The sequence below is a fragment of the Cebus imitator genome, unplaced genomic scaffold, assembly GCF_001604975.1.
Source record: "Cebus imitator isolate Cc_AM_T3 unplaced genomic scaffold, Cebus_imitator-1.0 Scaffold125, whole genome shotgun sequence".
In the NCBI taxonomy this organism is placed as follows: Eukaryota; Metazoa; Chordata; class Mammalia; order Primates; family Cebidae; genus Cebus; species Cebus imitator.
In genome coordinates, this window is record NW_016107440.1 from 4,154,093 (window position 1) to 4,173,892 (window position 19,800).

The 19,800-nt window shown below is 53.7% G+C and overlaps 1 protein-coding gene across 48 annotated transcripts in view; it reads right to left on the bottom strand.

Annotated features, from left to right (window-relative positions):
- RP1L1 (RP1 like 1) overlaps positions 1-19,800 on the bottom strand; it is a 53,620-nt gene that overhangs the window by 1,639 nt on the left and 32,181 nt on the right. For 6 of the 48 annotated variants that reach the window (XM_037742716.1, XM_037742712.1, XM_037742722.1 and 3 more), the window contains exons 2-8: positions 15,917-16,544; positions 9,036-9,177; positions 3,139-6,280; positions 1,059-2,934; positions 531-917; positions 285-461; positions 33-236 (exon numbers count right to left, since the gene is read on the bottom strand). In XM_037742716.1, coding sequence (XP_037598644.1) covers positions 33-236; positions 285-461; positions 531-917; positions 1,059-2,934; positions 3,139-6,280; positions 9,036-9,177; positions 15,917-16,525 — 6,537 coding nt within the window. In that variant the 5' untranslated portion in view covers positions 16,526-16,544. Of the gene's footprint in view, positions 1-23; positions 237-275; positions 479-518; positions 918-954; positions 1,019-1,049; positions 2,935-3,034; positions 6,281-9,035; positions 9,178-15,916; positions 16,545-19,800 lie in introns of all 48 variants that reach the window. The other 42 variants (XM_037742719.1, XM_037742714.1, XM_037742715.1 and 39 more) reach the window with 32 other exon arrangements.

The window sequence follows — 19,800 nt, forward strand, 5'->3', positions numbered from 1 at the left end:
TCTGGCTGGGCCTCCCCTTTAGCCTCCAGGGCCTCTACACTTTCTGACTCTGGCTGGGCCTCCTCTTCTGCCTCCTGGGTCTCCCCTTCAGCCTCCTGGGTCTCCCCTTCAGCCTCCAGGGCCTCTACACCTTCTGACTCTGGCTGAGCCTCCCCTTCTGCCTCCTGGATCTCCCCTTCAGCCTCTGGGGCCTCTACGCCTTCTGCCTCCTTGGCTTCCCATTCAGCCTCCAGGGCCTCTACAATTTCTGACTCTGGCTGGTCCTCCCCTTCTACCTCTGGGGCCTCTACACCTTCTGAATCTGGCTGAGCCTCCCTTTCTGCTTCCTGGGTCTCCCCTTCAACCTCTGGGGCCTCTGTAATTTCTGACTCTGGCTGGGTCTCCTCTTCAGCCTCCTGGGCCTCCTGTTCTGCCTCCAGAACCTCTATACCTTTTGACTTTCGCTGGGCCTCCCCTTCTGCCTCTGGGGCCTCTACACCTTCTGACTCTGGCTGGGCCTTCCCTTCAGCCTCCTGGGCCTCCTCTGCTCCCTCCTGGGCCTCTACACCTTCTGACTCTGGCTGGGCCTCCCCTTCAGCCTCCTGGGCCTCTACACCTTCTGACTCTGGCTGGGCCTCCCCTTCAGCCTCCTGGGCCTCCTCTGCTCCCTCCTGGGCCTCTATACCTTCTGACTCTGGCTGGGCCTCCCCTTCTGCCGCCTGGGCCTCTACATCTTCTGACTCTGGCTGGGCCTCCCCTTCAGCCTCCTGGGCCTCCTCTTCTTCCTCCTGGGCCTCTACACCTTCTGACTCTGGCTGGGCCTCCCCTTCTGCCTCCTGGGCCTCCTCTTCTGCCTCCTGGGCCTCTACACCTTCTGACTCTGGCTGGGCCTCCCCTTCTGCCTCCTCGGCCTCTACACCTTCTGACTCTGGCTGGGCCTCTCCTTCAGCCTCCTGGGCCTCTACACCTTCTGACTCCTGGGCCTCTACACCTTCTGACTCTGGCTGGGCCTCCCCTTCAGCCTCCTGGGCCTCTACACCTTCTGTCTCTGGCTGGGCCTCCCCTTCAGCCTCCTGGACCTCCCCTTCTGCCTCCTGGGCCTCTACACCTTCTGACTCTGGTTGGGCCTCCCCTTCTGCCTCCTGGGCCTCCCCTTCGGCCTCCAGGGCCTCTATATCTTCTGACTCTGGCTGGGCCTCCTCTTCTGCTTCCTGGGCCTCTTTTTCTGCCTCTTGGCCCTCCTCTTCTGCCTCCTGAGTCTCCTCTTTGGCCTCCAGGGCCTCTATGCCTTCGGCTCCATCACTCTGTCTTGGATCTTGGTCACCTCCTGCCGCAGCTTCACCCTGCAAGTTGTCCTCATGCCCAGAGTCCTGGTCCCCAGTTTCTCCCCTCTCACCCACGCCCTCTCCCTCCAGCTCAGCTTCCTCCAGCTCACTGCTGGCGCTGGTTTTGCTGCTGTGGGTTTTCCCTTCTCTCTCCTGAGCCACGGCAGCTCGCTCTGCCTCCCCCAGTTTGGGATCTTTGCCTCTGTTGAGTCTCTGGCTCCCCTCGCTGTCCTCTTCCTCATCCACTCCAGGCCCTGGGCCCAGCCCCAGCCCTGGCCTCCCATCAGCTCCCTGGACAGTCCTGGTGCTTATGGGGTCCATGGGGGTCCTGCCAGGGACCACCTCTGCTGCCTCCCCATCGGTACGTTCTCCCTTCTTCCTCTGCAGAATCTGCCGCAGGTCAAAAGCCTCTCTGATGGGACCTCTGGTGGCCCCCCTTGTGTCCTTGGGGGACGTAGGGCTCACCTTCTTCCTCACGCAGGCCTCGCAAGGACAGAACTCCTCTCCCTCAGCCTCTGCACCTAGCTGGGTGCCCAGGGCTGTGCTGAGGGCCGGCTCGTCCTCCAGGGTGAAGGAGAGGGGCTCCAGGCCCAGCGTCCGCTCAGAGAAGGCCGAGAGGTTGCGCAGGCCCCAGAGGCGGTGTCTGCGCTGCTGGGTCTGCAGGAGCAGCTCCCCCGTGCGGGTCTCCCGGGGAGGCCCCAGCACCATCCGCTCCGCTCGGCTCTGGAGCTTCTGGAGCTCTCTCTCGGTGCTGCTCTGGAGGCGCCGGGCCACGTCCTGCTGCAGCTCGGCCACCATCTGGTCCAGCAGATCGTTGTCCTGCAGGCCCCAGCGTGCTCGGAGCTCAGCCACTGAGCTGGCAAGGTGGGCCAGGAAGGCCTTCTCTGTCTTCTTTAGCAACACAGACACCAAGATGGGGTCACAGTCCAGAGCCACTCTGCAGGCCACCGAAGAGCTCTTCTCTGCAGCCCCTTGGGTAGGTGGGGCCCGCGTGTGTTCCTGGCCCATCCAGGCAGCTCCAGGTGGCTTTTCCAAGCCAGGCTCAAGCTGGGAGCCACTTTGACTCTCACTGGCACTTGGGTCCATCTCATTGAGATGACTAAGGGGCTCCGTGGGCTCCTCTGTGCCCTCTGGGGGGCATGGCTCTGCAGAGGCAGAGGCTCTTCCCACTTCCTCCTCCTGGACTGCGTCCTCTTCCTGGGAGCCTTCCCCATCCAGAGAGCCGGCCTCTGACAATTCCTGTCCGCAGACGTGTCCTTCTTCTGGAAGCTCTTCCTCTTTGAGAACTTCTTCAAGAACCTCTTCTTGCAGTCCTCCTTCTGGTCCTTCTTTAACTTCCTCTAGCTGTGCCTCTTCTTGCAGCTGTTCTTCTGTTTCTTCTTTTGTTTCCTCGAACTGCACCTCTTCTTGCAGTTCTCCTCCTCCTGTTTCTTCTTTAGTTTCCTCTAACTGCGCCCCCTCTTCTTGAAGCCCTTCTCCTTCTGCTTCTTCTTCCACTTCCTCTAACTGCATCTCTTCTTGCAGTTCTGATTCCTCTTTGGTTTCCTCTAACTGCGTCCCCTCTTCTTGAAGCCTTTCTCCTTCTGCTGCTTCTTCCACTTCCTCTAACTGCACCTCTTCTTGCAGTTCTGATTCCTCTTTGGTTTCCTCTATCTGCGCCTCTTCTCCTTGCAGTTCTCCTGTTTCTTCTTTCATTTCCTCTAACTGCGCCTCTTCTCCTTGCAGTTCTCCTTCTGTTTCTTCTTTCATTTCCTCTAACTGCGCCTCTTCTCCTTGCAGTTCTCCTGTTTCTTCTTTCATTTCCTCTAACTGCGCCTCTTCTCCTTGCGGTTCTCCTTCTGTTCCTTCTTTAGTTTCCTCTAACTGCGCCTCCTCTTCTTGCATTGTGTTTTCAGCCATCTGCTCCTCCCTGTCTCTTTCTGCTTCCTCCTCCTTGGTGGCACAAGCGCAGGCTGGGGAACAACAGTGCTGTTGCTTTTCCAGATCCCCTGGGTTCTCAGAGGTTCTGGAATCAGACCTCTGGTTTGAGGTTTTCAGGGACAGCTCTGTCCCCTCAGGGACCAGAGTGCCATCCATGGCACAGGGTATGCTGCTCTCCCCTGAGCCTCCAGAGCCGCTACTGATGTCCACGCCAGAGGAGGACGTGGGCGTGAAGTTCTCTGTCACAGCATGGGACCCAAGGTCTGGCAGAGCCTGGCTCCACGTGAGCTCCCAGAGGCCCGAGTCCAGCTGGTCCTGCCCAAGGTCACATCCCGGCCACAGGTCCTTCGAGATGCGGAGCAACTCCTGGTACCGAGGGGAGTCTTTGAACCTCACTTTGCTGGCAGGAGACCCAGAGTCCTCATCAAAGAACTGGAGGCTGGCCAGACAGGTAATGAGGGCCCCGGCTGAGTGGCTGAGCCTCCTGGCCAAAGGCCGAGACACTTCGGGCACACTGCTGGGCCGGTTGTGCTTGGATCCCATCAGTGCCCTCATGATCTGCGTGGAGGCAGACACCCGGCCAGGAAGTGCCCGCAGGCCCACCCCACAGCTGACCGGGGCCCCTCTGTCCACTCCGGCCTCTGCAGGGGCTTCAGAAACTCCCTCTGGAGATGCCCCTTGGGGGATACCCTCTCCTGATGGGGGACCAACGTCACCACTCACCAGGAGGACTCCCTCTGGCTCTAGGTCCTGTCCAGCATCCCCTTCCAGGGGCTGTCTGGCGTCAGCTGGCTCCACCAGGCCTCCCAGAGCCTGGTCATCCCCAGGGTCCACCTCAGGGCCTCTCAGGCCATCCCCCGCTGCACCTGTGGTCTCGTCCACCATCTCATATGTCATGAATACGGGCTCTTCCGGAATGTTGTCCAGCCATTCTCGGACCACCGCCTCTGGAGTCGAGCGGGGCAGCGTGCCAGGGGACATGCCGCTAGCCTCCTCCTGCCCCTGGGGGTCTCCCCGACTAGCGGTCTTCTCCTGGGACAGCACCCCACACCTCACACCCTGGCTGGCGCCGCTGCTCCTAGATGCCCCTGAACTGGGGCCAGAGGACGCTGTGAGCTCTGCCTGGTGTGTCTCCTCCTCCTGCTGGCTCCCACCTGGCCCACAGGCAGCACTCCGGTGGCTGCTGCTGGTGCTGGCACAGCTGGAAGGGCGCCTCTCAGGGCAGGGCCGCCCCCTGGGTGGGGTGGGACAGTACCTGCCACACAGCCAGCGGGCCTCCAGGGAGGGTCCCCACTGGGCCTCTTGGGCCGACAGTGTCCCGGTCTGTGAGCAGGAGTGGCCTTGGTGGGGGTCTAATGCCCCTTGCTCAGGCCGTTCAACCTGCAGAACCAATGGCAAGGAGGGCTGCGGGGTGTCCTTGGCCTGATCCCCCAGGCTGGCCGCCCCAGATTTTGGGCAGGAGTTGGATGTGTGAGGCGGCATGGGGGCCGGTGAGCATGTCCTGGACCCTGCCTCCCCTGCCCACCCAGCAGAGGGAACGTTGTTGGGGGAGATCCCAGAGGCACAGTCCGGGTGGCCTGCAGGGGTGACAGTGGCACTGCTGGTTCCCAGAAGGTCCTGGGAAGGAAAAGAGCCCGAGGAGGGAGGTCTCAGGTCCCTGGAGGCTTGTGTCCTGGAGCTCGATGAGCTTCCAGAAGATCGTGGCACTGAGCCATCCCGGCAGGCCCTTCGCTGCTGAGGAGGCCTCGGCACTTGCTTGGTTGCAGGGGAGTCCAGCGGGCTGTGGGTGCCCCTGCAGTAGCGACACTGCCTGGGAGAGTCTCTTGGGGCCACTCGGCCAAGGCCAGGGCTGCTGGGTGAGGACACCGCACTGGCCCGGCTCTTGTGCCTTCTCCGCCTCTGCTGGGCTGAAGTGCAGGTGGGAGGGGTGGAAGAGGCTCCTTCTGAGTCCCAGGAGCTGGAAAGGCCCGAAGCCAGAGGCTCCCTCATCACAGATGCACCGCTGGCCTGCTGGTGCTCGGTGCCATGTCCTGGCATCTCCGCCTGCAGGTCCTCACTCCTTAAAGATGAAAGACTCAGGGCTGGAGAACCCAGGACGCCTCCCTCAGTGGCCTCCTGCTGGGAGGTCTCAGCCCTTACCTTGCCCAGGCAGCCCCGGGTCCGCCCGCCCCATTCGCTGGATCCTTCCCTGCTGCTGGCTGATGAGTCTGAAGAAGTCCTCTCCTCACTCTGGGCCCTGGATGTTAGGCGGCCGCCTTGCTCTGGGCTGCCCAGCCCTGCTCCGTCTGTGCACATGCTGGGCTCCTCACCCAGCCTCCCGCCAGCTTCCCACTCGGCCCCTCTCCGGGCAGAGGAGCTGCCACTGTCCATCCTGTCTTCTGGGATCCTGGGGCAGCAGGAAGAGTCTGGCTCTGAGCCCTCGGGGTGGCCGGTGCTGGAGGCGGGGCTGGCGCTGTCCTGGCTGCATCTCTCCCTCCCGGGAGCCCTGCAGTCCCACAGGCCACTGCAGCGGACATGCTGGGCCAGTCCCCACCTTTTCCGAGCTGCCACTCTCTCTCCCTGGGAGGCATGCAGGGGATTCGTCCAGATTTCATACTTGGGCCCTGGATGCCCACCTCGGCCAAAGGCTTCCCCGCATCCCACCCTGCAGGGCTGGGGTCCCCACACCCCAGGCTGTGAGAAGCCCCAGGGGTAGCCCTCCCACACATAGCAGAGAGGGTCCACCTCCCCCAGAACGGGGTCCTCCCCGCCGGCTGTGCTGAGGGCGGTGGCCCGGCCCATCCTCCGGGACCACAGAAGTGTGTCCTCGCCGACCAGGTGGAAGCGGACTTTCATCTCCACGGACAGGCTGCCGTCCTCGTTCATGCGGACCTTCTTCTTCATGTCATCGCCGGCCACCAGCGGGCCCGGCTGCGCCGGCGTGTCTTGAGGGTGCCTGTCAGGAGCAGGGCCCGCCAGCAGGTCACTGGGACCAGGCCTCTCTGGCAGCTGTGGCCTGCTGCCTGACTGGGACCGTGAATGGATCACGCTCGGCTTGGTCTTTGGCCCCCAGCTCCCTGGCATGCAGCAAAGAGGAAAAGAAAAGAGGAAAAGATGATACAGTCATGAGTCTGCCACCACCTGGATACCACCACTGCCTCCAAAATGCACGGTAAGGGCCAGGCGCAGTGGCTCATGCTGGTAATCCAAGCACCCAACCGAGGCGGGAGGACTGCCTGAGCTCAGGGTTTCAAGACCAGCCTGGGCAACATAATGAGACGCCATCTCTACAAAAAAAAAAAGTTAAAAAATAATTAGCTAAGCATGGTAGTATGCCCTACAGTCCCAGCTTCCTAGCTACTTGGAAGGCCGAGGCGGGAGAATCCCCTGAGTCCCAGAGTTCGAGGCTGCAGTGAGCTGTGTGCCACTGCACTCCAACCTGGATGACAGAGTGAGACCATTAAAAAAAAAAAGAGCATGTTAAGGGCAGAGCTATTCTAGAATGACAATCCACAGAGCTACCAGTCTGTGAACTGGCATCGTCTAGCAAGGAGAACTTGAGCCTGAATTCAGTCTCAACTCTGCCACTTCCTAGCTGCATAGTTTTTGGCAGAGCCTGTTTTCTCAACCGTAAAATAAGCATAATAATATTGATCGAGTCGGTTCATATTAATGCATGGCCATACATATAAAACTTCCTCCATCGTTGCTGGCACACAGTAGGCTCTCGAGAGATGCACACTTGGCAGGCAGAGCGGCAGTGCCCAGAGCTTGCTCCTAGCCCTCCTCATGCCCACCGCCAGCTCAGAAGGTGAAATCGATAAACTGCTGCATATGACCCTGATTGTTAACTGTTATATGCCCTGCGATTATTAGTGGTGATTTATCACCCTAACCCTCATCAAGCTCCTGGGTTGATAATTGATTGCAGGGAAAGACCCGGCTGCACCGTATCAGGTCCTGCTAGTCAAGCCTGCACCCCAGCCATGAAAGAGAGAAGAAAGGGCCGCTGGGGATGCAAAGGAGTGGCTCTAAGGAAGGATGCACCAGGCATGGTGGCTCACACCTGTAATCCCGGCACTTTGGGAGGCCAAGGTAGGTGGATCACCTGAGGTCAGGAGTTCGAGACCAGACTGACCAACGTGGGGAAACCCCGTCTCTATTAAAAATGCAAAAAAATAGCTGGGGGTTGTGGCAGGTGCCTGTAATTCCAGCTACTTGGGAGGCTGAGGTACGAAAATTGCTGGAACCCAGGAGGCAGAGGTTGCAGTAAGCCAAGATCACGTTACTGCACTCCAGCCTAGGTGATAGAGCAACACTCTGTTTCAAAAAAAGAAAAAAAAAAAAAAGGATGAATGAATGAAGCCCTTAAGTGCTTTCGAATTTCATCTTCAGAGCCAACACGCGGCAAGAGGGTAGTGCTAGCAGAGGCTGAGTCTACAGTCAGCAAAAGAACAGACCTCAGGTGCACATCTGGGCAGAAGATGGTTTTGCCCAGTCCTGCCCCCCCACAGGGGCCAAATGAGGCTGAGGACTCCTCCAGGGAGGGGCCCAGAGTAAATTGTCCTTGTGCCTCCACTATCTGTCCTACAGGGATCACTGAGCCTGTCCTTGTTGGTATTTGCTGAGCTTTTCACAAAGGATAGTAAGTACTTTGTTTAGTAAGTACTTTGTTTACTCATCCCATTTTTCCATTATCAAACTGCATTTGTTAATTGTGCTTTTAAAAACTAAGTGTGTGTGGTTTTAAAGAATAACATAGTACAGACTGGCTCATTGGCTGGCTGGCTGGCTGGCTGGATGACCCATGGCCTTGGTTAGTTTTAGTTCTTTTGCCCCCGTGCAGGCCACCACTGTTGCCTGAGACTGTCGTGACCATGAAAGGATGTCACAACACACACAGCCCATTGCTGCCATGATGTCATGCCCACTGCAGTTGTTCCTTTTTGAGACAGGGTCTCTGTTGCCTGGGCTGGAGAGCAGTGGCGTGACCATGACTTACTGAAGTCTCAAACTCCTGGGCTCAAATGATCCTCCCACCTCTGCCTCCTAAGTAGCTGGGACCACAGGCATGTGCCACCATGCCTGGCTAATTTGTTCATTTACTTATTTATTTTTTCGGTAAAGGCAGGGTCTTGCTCTGTTGTCTAGGCCTGTCTTGAACTCCTGGGCTCAAGTGATCTTCCTGCCCTGGCCTCCCAAACTGCTGGGATTACAGGTGTGAGCCTCTGCGCCTGTGGTTCTTAATAAAATTTATTTTAGATTCTAGAAATTTCAAGTTCAAGATGTCTTAATCCCTGTTCTATTTATTTATTTATTTAGAGACAGGCTCCCTTCTCTGCCATCCAGGCTGGATTGAAGTGGTACAATCACGGCTCACTGCAGCCTCAACCTCACAGGCTCAAGTGATCCTCCCACCTCAGACTCTCAAGTAGCTGGAACTATAGGCATGTGCCATTATGCCTGGCCAAATTTTTTGTATTTTTTTGTAGCGACAGAGTCTTATTATGTTGCCCAGGTTGGTGGACTCAAGCAGTCCTCTCACTTTGGCCTCCCAAAGTGCTGAAATTACAGACATGAGCCACTGTACCCAGCCTCTGTTCCTTTTATATGCCAAGCACTGCCTTCTCCTATCTCAGTCAAATGTTCAACCCGAGTGAGGCTGACAGTGATGAGAAGAAGGAAGAGGCAAGAGAGATACCAAAATGACTGGGATACCTAAGATTTGGGGCCAAAGGGAAGTTTCCCAAATTATCTGGAAGGTATCCACTCAGCCCTACTGAACCACCATCCAGGGCAAATCAGATGGGAGAAATTCAAACACCAACTCACCGTTTTTGTTTCTTGAAGTCAGCCCAGATAAAGTTCCAGCCTCACTTCTCCTGGCATTTTCCATGGCTGGAGGTCTGAAGGCCTCATACCCGGCGCATACCAGCACGGAGGGGCTGTGCAGCAGGGCCTGCAGTGAGTCCACCTGAGGGAGGGCGAGGGGTCAGGAGGCCTGGGCTGCAGACACCCTCTGTCCCAAGGCCTGGGGGAGGAAGGCCAGTCTCGCCAGCCCTGTCCTGATTTCTGCCCATCTCACCCCTGTTTCCTGGTCCAAGGAGGAGTCTTTTCCACTCCCCCTAGCACCTCCATCACTAGCTGGGGGCTGAGGTCCCACCACCATGATCTCCCGCTCTAACTATACCCCTCCCTCCACCAGGTGTGAGGCCTGTGATCGAAGGTCACTCTGGATGCCGCTGCTGCGAAAGACGTCTGCAGGCTGCGTCTCTGCCCACATGTCCAGCCTCTAGAACATGTATTCCCTGAAGCAGCCAGAGCAGCACCTGCTCCAGCTCCCACAGGGAGGCCTGATTCACTCTCTCACCCTTTTCCCAAATGGAGGAGCCTCTGTGCTGCCTGACCTGTGTTTTCTAGTACAATCTGAGTCTGTTGCCTCTTCCTCTGCCCAAGTGGTGAGGAAGAGGGGCTAGGCACCACTCTCCCTGCAGGGACCCCTTCTCTTCCAGACTCCTGCAATGGTATCTAAGGTCCTGGCCCTCCCCAGACCCATCAGGATATCCTCTACCCACTGCTGGGCTCAGGGCAGGCCATGTCACTGCAGTACTCCATTCCAGTAGACAGGTCCCTGGACCCAGAGGCCCCTGCAGATCTCAGGGTTTGCACTGTTGATGGGATTACATTGTAATTAGCAATGCTGGGGAACGTATCTCCATCTTTAAAGCATAGAGCATGTTCTTTTTCATTTTCTAAAATTAGAAAGGTATGCTCATTAACAAAAAAAATGAAAGAGGAAACATTACATTATCTTTCCCAAAAATATGTCATAGAAATGTGTTGTGCACTAGGTCTTTCAGCCTAGCAAATTAGAAGTTGGTTTTAAATGACTAGGTCCATGGCTTCTTTGCCTTTTGGCTAAGACCAAGTGTAAATGACTAGGTCCATTTCTTCTTTGATTTAGATTTCTAGTCCATCAAAAAAATACAAACATGACCCAAGTCTATGAATTCATAGATGCAGCCATGCTTCTAGGGAATCAGACTCTCCAGGAAAGAAGAAAATATTAAAGACTAAATGATGCTCCCATTCCTAGGGAGAGGCAGAAGCCTAAAATCCACAGGAAAAGGAGCATTTTCAAGAACAACTATCCGGGAGGGAACGCGAACGTTGATAATCATGTTTTGATTCTTCCTGGGGAGAAAGGAGGTCATTATGTTTACAGAAACTCTAACAGCTCTGCAATAAGTCTAGGTGAAAATACCCTAATGTCTTTCCTCCGGTTCACTCATATTGTGCCAGCTCTCTCCATCGCCGCACCCACTAAAATGTAGCTAACTCAAGGTAGGGATCTTGTCTCATTTGTCTGTTTATACGGCACACGCTAGTCCATGGTAATGCACGCCAACTCAAAAGCATCCTTGCATTACATTGCAATTAGCAATGCTTGCGGATGTATTTCCATCTTTAAAGCACAGGGCATGTTCTTTTTCCTTTTCCAAACATGTTAGCTCTATCATTTGCCACCCAGGCAACTAGGAGCAAATTATTTAATCTCTGTGCTTGACTTTTCTTATCTGTCCCAAGGGGATAATAATATCAGCTACCAGCCAAATGCAGTGGCTCACATCTGTAATCTCAGAACTTTGAGAGGCTGAGGCAAGTAGATCCCTTGAGCCCAGGAGTTTGAGATCAGCCTGGGCAATATGGTGAAACCCTGTTTCTACTAAAAAATACCAATAAAATTAGCCAGGCGTAGTGGCATGTGACTGCAATTCCAGCTGCTTGGGAGGCTGAGGTGGAAGGATCACTTGAGCCCAGGAGGTCGAGGCTGCAATGAGCTGAGATTGTGCTACTACACTTCAGCCCGGGCAACAGAGTCAGAGGCTGTCTCAAATATTAATAATAATAATGAATAATAGTAATATATCAGGTACCTGGTGAGTTTGTGTGGTGAATGCTAAGCCCTAGACCAGCTACTTCTATCCCACTCTGTTTCTGGTGTGCTTTCCAGTACTGCAGAGATTTCTTTGTTTGTTTTGGTTTTGTTTGTTTGTTTGTTTTTGAGACGGAGTCTTGCTCGGTCGCTCAGGCTGGAGTGCAGTGGTGCAACCTCCACCTCCCAGTTCCAAGCGATTCTTCTGCCTCAGCCTCCGAGTAGCTGGGACTACAGGCATGCACAACCATGCCAGGCTAATTTTGAATTTTTTGTAGAGTTGGAGTTTCCCCATGTTGGCCAGGCTGGTCTCGAACTTCTGACCTCAAGTGATCCACCTGCCTTGGCCTCCCAAAGTGCTGGGATTACAGGTGTGAACCACCACACTTGGCCCAGGACTGCAGAGTTTAGAAAGCTGCCAGCCCATTTCCTGAACTCCCTTGCAGCTTGGTGTCTAAATGCAAAATAAGTCTCACTAATTAGATGCACTTGTGCAGGGCGTGGAACATGGCGGCGAAGCAGAGGTCATCTTCCTTTTGTTCCTGACTCTTGCCACAAGCAAAATGAAGTCAAAGATGCAGAGAGACGTGTGCCGCTGAGACGGCAAAAGATGCCCTCGTTGTTCTAGTACCCATCATCTTCCCATCTGGGATCCCAGCAATGGTGGGGTAATTCAGAGCTCAGTCATTCCAGAGGCAATCCCCAAAACCCCCTTTCCTCATTTCATAGACACCACTGACAGGTTGGTCTGAAGCATTCTGGGAGTCTTTTCCAGGACCCAGCCTGTGCTCCTCCAGCCTTTCAGTGAATCTCTAAGCATCAAACACTCTGAGTGTAATTCCTTCCTGCTTAAGATGCTGAGAGAGGATTCTGTTTCCCATACTGAAGCATGGCTGACACAGAGTATCACATCGGAGGTGGCCACAGGCAATGGACCTTCAAAGATAGGAATCTGGGATTCATGTTCTCATCTGGATGATGTGAAGGTGGTGATAAACTGGTGACAATGGGGCATTCGTAGTATGTGGCACACAAGTGACAACACAGTTCTTAGATGATCCCCTCTGATAGTAGAAAGCAGTGCTTCCTGAGAGCAGGACTTGGACCCTCCACTGGCTGTGGGGATAGCCTCTTCGAATGAGAGTGAGAACTGCAAGGGCTATGGAGTGGGCTGGCCACTTCCAACTGTTGAAAAATGGCAAGTTCAAGGTCTAAGCCCTAACTCGAGGATGGCCAGAGGACCTGGGGGCTTCTGCAACTGCTGTCAAAGAGTCTCTTTTCTCTTGTTGCCAAAACTCAAATGCAGAACTGCTTCTGCTGGTGGCTGAAAGATAACTGAACCTGGTGTTAGGTGTGCCATCAAGCCATAAAGCAGGGGTGCTGTGCGGAGTGGACCCTGATCACCAGGTGGAGGTGACACAGACTAGATCAGGGTCAAGAAGCTTGACTGAGGCATCAGTAAGTTGCTCGAGCAGGAGGCTCACACCCCAGCTCACCTGCTCCTGCCGTGTTTCCGTCCCTCCTCAGCACACACCTATGACTTCCTAGGAAATTCCCCGTCCCAGCTAACTGAAGAAGAAAAGATTCTATTCTGGCTTTCAGACAGTTGCCGAGAGTATGCTGACATGACCAAGGGGTGGCTGCTGTGTTGACAGACTCGCTTGGGCCATGAAGGGCAGTGGGGAAGGAAAACCCAGGGGACAGAGTGATTTGGTGACTACTTGGAAGAAGCAATGGCAAGAGGTTCTAGAGTAATTTATGGGCAGTGGGCAGTGGTTAGCAGTTAAATCTGACAATCAAGGGACTTGAAGGAAGGGGACTGGAGGATGGGTGACAGGAAGTCCAGAGACGAATCTGAATGGATCACTCAGAACTGGCCCAGAGGGTGCGAACATTGGTGACCCCCGTGCATGTTTACCAAAAGATGAAAATCTTGTGGATACAATGACCAGCTCTGCAAAGTCAACCATCTGCTTCCTCCAGCCACCCCAGGTATGCTCAGGCAGCTCCTGAACAAAGTGGCAAAGAGGCTTCAACTAGCAGCAGACGCTCCACCTCATTCAAGCAAACCTGGCTGCCCCCTCTGCTCATGGCCTGATCTGCTAAGAGCAGAGACCCAGTGATTCACATCAGACCTTGAGGGACGCAGCCGGACCCCTGGTGGAAACCTAATGACATCAAACCGCTCTGATATGGTGGTGTTCAGCAATCTGTGCCCACTGTAACAGACACCTGCTTCACAGGTAGATTTTGAACCTGGCCCATCATCCTTCTCTGCCCTCCATGGACTCACCGAATGCCTTGCTCATCCTTGCCAAAACCCAGGAAGATCCATGCAAAGTTCCATCCAAATGACTGATTTTATAGCAAAGATGTGAGATGGGCTAACACCCATGGAACTCACTGTGTGGCCATGTACCCCATCACCCAAAGCAGCTCTAACTTATGAAACAATAGAATATTCTATGGAAGACCCAGTTTGGGCAGCAGCTAGAAGACGTCACTTTATGATGTTGGAATGTTGTCTTACAGGATGTGATATGTGCTCTGAACTACCAACTGATACTTAGTGCTGTTTCTCTGGCAATAAGACACCTGTGACCTCACTGCACACATTCTGCTTTCCATCCCAACAGTTTTGGTCTCTGCAAGCTATACAGTGAATCCCATGGGTGTTGGTCCACTCTCTCACTTCTTTTGCTATAAAATTAGTTCTCCGGATAGAAGTGATCTGCATGGGTTATGGCATAGGTTTGGAAGGCTCAGGACCCAAGGGAGAATGATGCTTCTTAGAAGACACAAGAGTGGGCTGGACATGGTGGCTCACACCTGTAATCTCAGCACTTTGGGAGGCCGAGGTGTGTGGATCACCTGAGGTCGGAAGTTTGAGACCAGCGTGGCCAACATGGTGAAACTTCATCTCTACTAAAAATATGAAAATTAGCCAGGTATAGTGGTGGGCTCCTGTAATTCCAGCTACTTGGGAGCCCGATGCAAGAGAATCACTTGAATTTGTGAGACCAAGGTTGCAGTGAGCCGAGATTGCACCACTGCACTCCAGCCTGGGCAATAAGAGTGAGAGTCTGTCTCTAAAAAGAAGGACTAGGAGGAGGGGGCGGGGGAGAAGGAGGAGGAGGACGATGAACAACAATAACAACAACACAACAGTGGCCCCATGGAGCTGAAAACTGAAATAGTTGCCTTGGACATACAAGGCTTCTCATGACAATAAACCAACAGGCAACAAGGAGATCCTGTGTTGGATGGGGTGGTTGGTTCTGATTGTCCAAGGGAGAAATAGAGCTATTACATAATGGGACAGGGAAGAAGTCACCTGTTTCCCAGGCAGCCTATTGGCTGTCATGTCCAGGGGTAAACACGAACACAAGACCACAGCAGCCCCATCTAGTGAGGAACCCCAAGGGCTCAGACTTCTCGGGAAAATGGTTCAGTCACTCTGCCAGGTACATAACCATAATCAGCTGAGGTGCTGGTGGGAGACAGAGGAACAGGGAGTGAGTGGAAAGAAGCTTTAAACACCAACAACGGCCTTGTGGTAGATAATTTTCTTCACAGCTCTGCTAGGTATACATATTCATCAGTTTCGCTTTTCTTTGCTCTTTATTTCCTATACTACTTTGATGGTGCTGGACTACATAAATAGACCTTGAGATAAGGGGATATCAAGGTGAGGTTGTCACAGAATAGAAGACGAAGGGTCAGTGACAATGTGACTGGGGGAAGCAGGTGAAAGGGTTTCTGATTGTAGGAGGAGAGCTCTATTACTACATGAGTGCAAGTTACTGTAGCTGATGTTTATGATGAAGGTTTTATAATGATGTTATGATTTTTTTTTTTTTTGAGACAAAGTCTGGCTCTGTCACCCAGGCTGGAGTGCAGTGTGGGATCTTGGCTCACTGCAGCCTCTGCCTCTCAGGTTCCAGCAATTCTCCTGCGTCAGCCTCCCAAGTAGCAGGGATTACAGGCATGTGCCACCATGCCTGGCTAATTTTTGTATTTTTAGTAGAGATGGGGTTTCATCATGTTGGCCAGGCTGGTCTCGAACTCCTGACCTCAGGTGATCTGCCCGCCTCATCCTCCCAAAGTGCTGGGATTACTGGTGTGAGCCACCACATCCAGTGATGTTTATGAAGGTGGAATGGTGCATACAGATGTTAAGTAGCAACAGGTCTGAATCTTGAGGAGACTGAATTAGATCAGTCAACCTCCATCATCAATTCTGCCCACCTTTCATGGAAATTCATGTTCTGCAGAACCTGGAAAGGCAAAAATTACATCCATGGATGTCCCTGAACTCAATAATCATAGCGGCTTCCTGCAGAGGTAGTAGCTTCCTGCATGTGCTGGGAGCCATTCCTGCAGACCCAGCTTCCAATTCAACCTCTGGCTTCCCAAAGATTTGGAAGCCCTCCAATGCCCTGTATTAAATCACCTTCTAATTAAGGTACCTTGAGTGGTTTCTGTTTCCTGCACTGAACTCCTGCATTAATAGGTTATTAGATAAGACAACAACAAGAGTACACAAGGCACAATGCCTGGCACTTACCACATCCTCTCTCAATGCAACTAAAAACATGAATCACAACTGCTTGTTGATTAATTGACTTGACTGAACATCTCCATGCTATTCATGTTTAGTTAGTAGGAGGGCAATCAAGTGCCGTTTTTAAGGAATAATCTCCCTCTTCCACGTGAATATTTTGACTTGGGGGTCTAAAGAACTTTTTCAAGGAACCATCAGACCCCGACGGCCTACCTTTTTCCCGCTGGTTGTGTACACCTGCTTCACAGGAAAGCACAACAGATCTGAGGCTTTGCTGAGAAAGGCAGCCAGGCTTCTCATATTCCTGTGACTGAGGACCACTGTCTGCTGGAGGCGAGGGTCTGTGTTCTTAACCAACAGTATCTTCCGGGGAGTTTTAAGACTCTTCCGGGAGGAGGATGTTCCTGGGGCTTCACGCCGGCCTTTGATATCCCGCAAATGTGGAGCAGTGGGGCTTCTCCCCTGTGGCCAGCCTGGCCCACTGGGGGTCTTGGGGGGCTTCTTATCAGAGCATAGATAGCAGCCACCATCTTCCAGCTGCTCCAGGGCACTGAGGCTGTGCAGGCCCCGGGGTGTGGTGACAGAGCGCACCCCAAAGGAGAGAGGCATGCGCTGAGAGAGCTCGTCCATGAGGGCGCTAAAGGTCTTAAAGGCGCGCTGGTGAACGGCTAGGCGGACCCCAGCAAACTGTGGATCCCCTCGCTTGAGGAAGGTAATCTTCTTGGCTGGAGTGACCTTGGTGACCGAGGGGGTGCGAGCCACAGAGGGCAGGAGGCACTCACGGTGGCTCAGGGCCTGGGTATCCCTTGGCGTGATGTTCATGATGTGGCGGCTCTGGTAGCTGTAACAGGTCAGAGAAAGAGGGGTCAGAGAGCAGGTTGGGAGACTGGCATTTTCTGTCTCTCCCCTTCTTTGCAGAGGTGCTTCCAGCGCACCCCAAATGTGTCCCACTCCACTATGGAAAGGCAGGTGAATCTATGTGGATGGAATAGAAGGAAAGACAGAAGTTGGGCATGGGACAGATCTGTGTTCAAATCCCAGCCTCGTGGACTGCTTGAGTTCAGGAGTTCAAGACCAGCTTGGGCAACATGGCAAAACCCCATCTCTACTAAAAATACAAAAAATAGCCAGGGTGGTGTACACCTGTGGTCCCAGCTACTCAGGAGGCTGAGGTGGGAGGATGGTTGGAGCCTGGCAAGTTAAGGCTGCAGTGAGCCATGATCATGCCACTGCATTCTAGGCTGGGCAATATGGCAAGACCCCGTCTCAAAAAAAAAAAAAAAAAAAAAAAAAAAAAAATTCCAGCCCCACCACCTATTCCTGTGTGGCCCAGAAGGTTAAGGATGTGATCTGGATTTTGGTGGCCCCCATCTGTAAAATGCAGCTGTAGCCAATCTGCTCTGCATAGTGGTTATGATCATCAGATGAGTCTAGACATGAAAGTACCTGACACTGAGCAAGTATCTATCTATCTATCTATCTATCTATCTATCTGTCTATATTTTTTTGAGACAGAGTCTCGCTCTGTCACCCAGGCTGGAGTGCAGTGGTGCACTCTTAGCTTACTGCAACCTCCACCTCCCGGGTTCAAGCGATTTTTGCGCCTCAGCGTCCTGAGTAGCTGGGGTCACAGATGTATGCCACCACACCCAGCTAAGTTTTGTATTTTTTTGTAGAGACAGGGTTTTGCCATGTTTGCCAGGCTGGTCTCGAACTCCTGACCTCAGGTGATCCACCCACCTCGGCCTCCCAAAGTACTGGAATTACAGGTGTGAGTCACCATGCCCGGCAATAAATCTTTACTTCTTTCCTTCCTGTTGTTTCTCTTGCCCACTTCTACCAACCTTGAACTTTTTTGAATAGCATTTTAGCAGTTTGTCTCTAAGGAGGTGAGTAAGTGAAGAGAAGACCATGAAACAGAGGTACGAAAGCCGGACAGAGACTCAGGAGGCTTGGGCAGCACACCCCACTCGTGAGGTCTCCCTGTGCGGCCCCTGGGGGTTCTTGCCTCTTTGGACTCCCCCTCTCCAGATGTTCTGTGAAAGGGCTAGAGTGGAAGGCACGGGTCCCAAGCCACGCAGGGACAGGAGTGCAGACAGGGAGATTTGGAGCTCTGTGTCCTTAACCCAAATGGGGAGACACTGTTTGACGCTGTGTGTCTTCTGCATTATATATTGAGGTTTGCTTTCATGTAACCATGATGCTGCATCTTACATTTCCCCGAAGTCTGTGCAAGGTGCACGATAAATCCTATAGGTGAATATCTCGGCCACTGCCGCCAGCATGGGAGAGGGGGCTCAGAGCTGCTGTGGGAGGTCAAGGCCATTCTCCCATAGTCCGTTCCTGTTCCCACTTCCTGCCAGAGGGGAGCCCACAGCCTCACATGGGGCTGCACAGGCCTTCTGTGCTCTTCTCAGCCCAGGAGGCCACACCTGCTCTGGGCACCTCACCTCCCGCTTCTTGCCCACATGAGAATTCCCCATTCCCACCAGGCTGCCTGGTTGCAAGGGTTTCCTACAAGGTGGCCCCTACCTCGCTTTCCTTCTTCGCAGATTTTTACTCAGCCCCCACGAGCCCAGGGAACCCCCCCTCTTCATTACAGCTCCTCCTCTGGGCCTGTGCCCTTTCTGGCCAACTCCACCAGGGCCCGGGAGGCAGAACCTCTGCTCCCCAGGGCTCCGGTCCTGCATTCTGCACAGAGTCAGGCCTGAGAAACGCACACAGATGAGGAAAGCTGATGCTTCCTAGAGCCAGGACTGTTGGAAGCTGGCCCTGAGCACTTACCAGGGGCAAGGAGTCGTCCCAGCTTACAGGTGGCTCAGCCCAGGACCCCTGTTGGTGTGCAAGGCCATGGGCAGCAGTGGTCCTCCCTGCCGTGGCCATTGTGCCATTTCCAGGGTAACTGGGGCCCCCATCTCCCCTTCTCACCTTCCTCTCCATGTAGCCCTATTTGTCCTAAGGGAAAAATCTCTTCTCTCTTTTTCAAAATCGTGGTGCAGAAAAAGACCTGATAATCTGCCCTCATCTCTGACACAAGATTTAAAATTAGCTGGGCCACCTCCTCCCACCTAACTTTAATCCTTGGAAGCTGCTGTTCCCAGCCCTCAGCTAACCTCCCTGCCAGGCTGGAGCACTTCCCCCAGACACTGCTGTGGGACAGCCCTTCTTCTAGCATCTTTCATTTGTACCTGGCACTGTGAGCATCCATCTGGCGCACGCTGAGGGAGCTAAAGAAATGAAGCCCGCCTTGTCCCCAGTGTCACTGTGTCTCTCAGCACCATGTCCCCAGCATAACTGTATTATGTATCTTCATTTCCCCTGGAATCACTGTATCCCAGGAACACCATGTCCCCAGCTTCACCCTGGCCCTAGTGTGATCATGTCCCTCAGCAACATGAGGTCTTCAGCATCACTGTGTTCCCAGCATTACAATGTCCCAGCATCACATGTCCTAAGTGTCACCATGTCTTTAGCATTACAATGTCCCAAGCATCACAATGTGCCGGGTGCCCAGCACCACAATTACATCCCCAGCACTGCCATGTTTTCACCCTCACAATGTCACCAGCACTGCCATGCTCACCATTACTGTGTACCCAGCATCACCATGTCTTCAGTGTCACCATGTCCCCCAGCACTGCCATGTCCCCAAAATGACCATGTCCTTCAGCATTACCATATACCCAGCACCTCCATGTTCCCAATACTTCCATGAACCCAGCATTACCATGTCCCCAAGCACTTCCAGGTCCCCAGCACCTCCATGTCCCCAAATACCTCCATGAACTTGGCATTACCATGTCCCCAAAATGACCATGTCCTCCAGCATTACCATATCCCAGCACCTCCATGTCCCCAATACCTCCATGAACCCAGCACTAGCACATCCCCAGCACCATCATATCTCTAGCACCACCATGTCCCCAGCATCACCATGCTCCCAGAGTCACATGCCTTCAGAGTCACCATGTCCCCAGAACCACTGTGAAGCCAGAACTACTGTGTCCCCAGCATAACCATGTCCCCAGTACCTCCATGTCCCCAGAATCATGTCCCCAGCACCTCCATGTCCCCAGAATCATGATGTTTCCAGGACC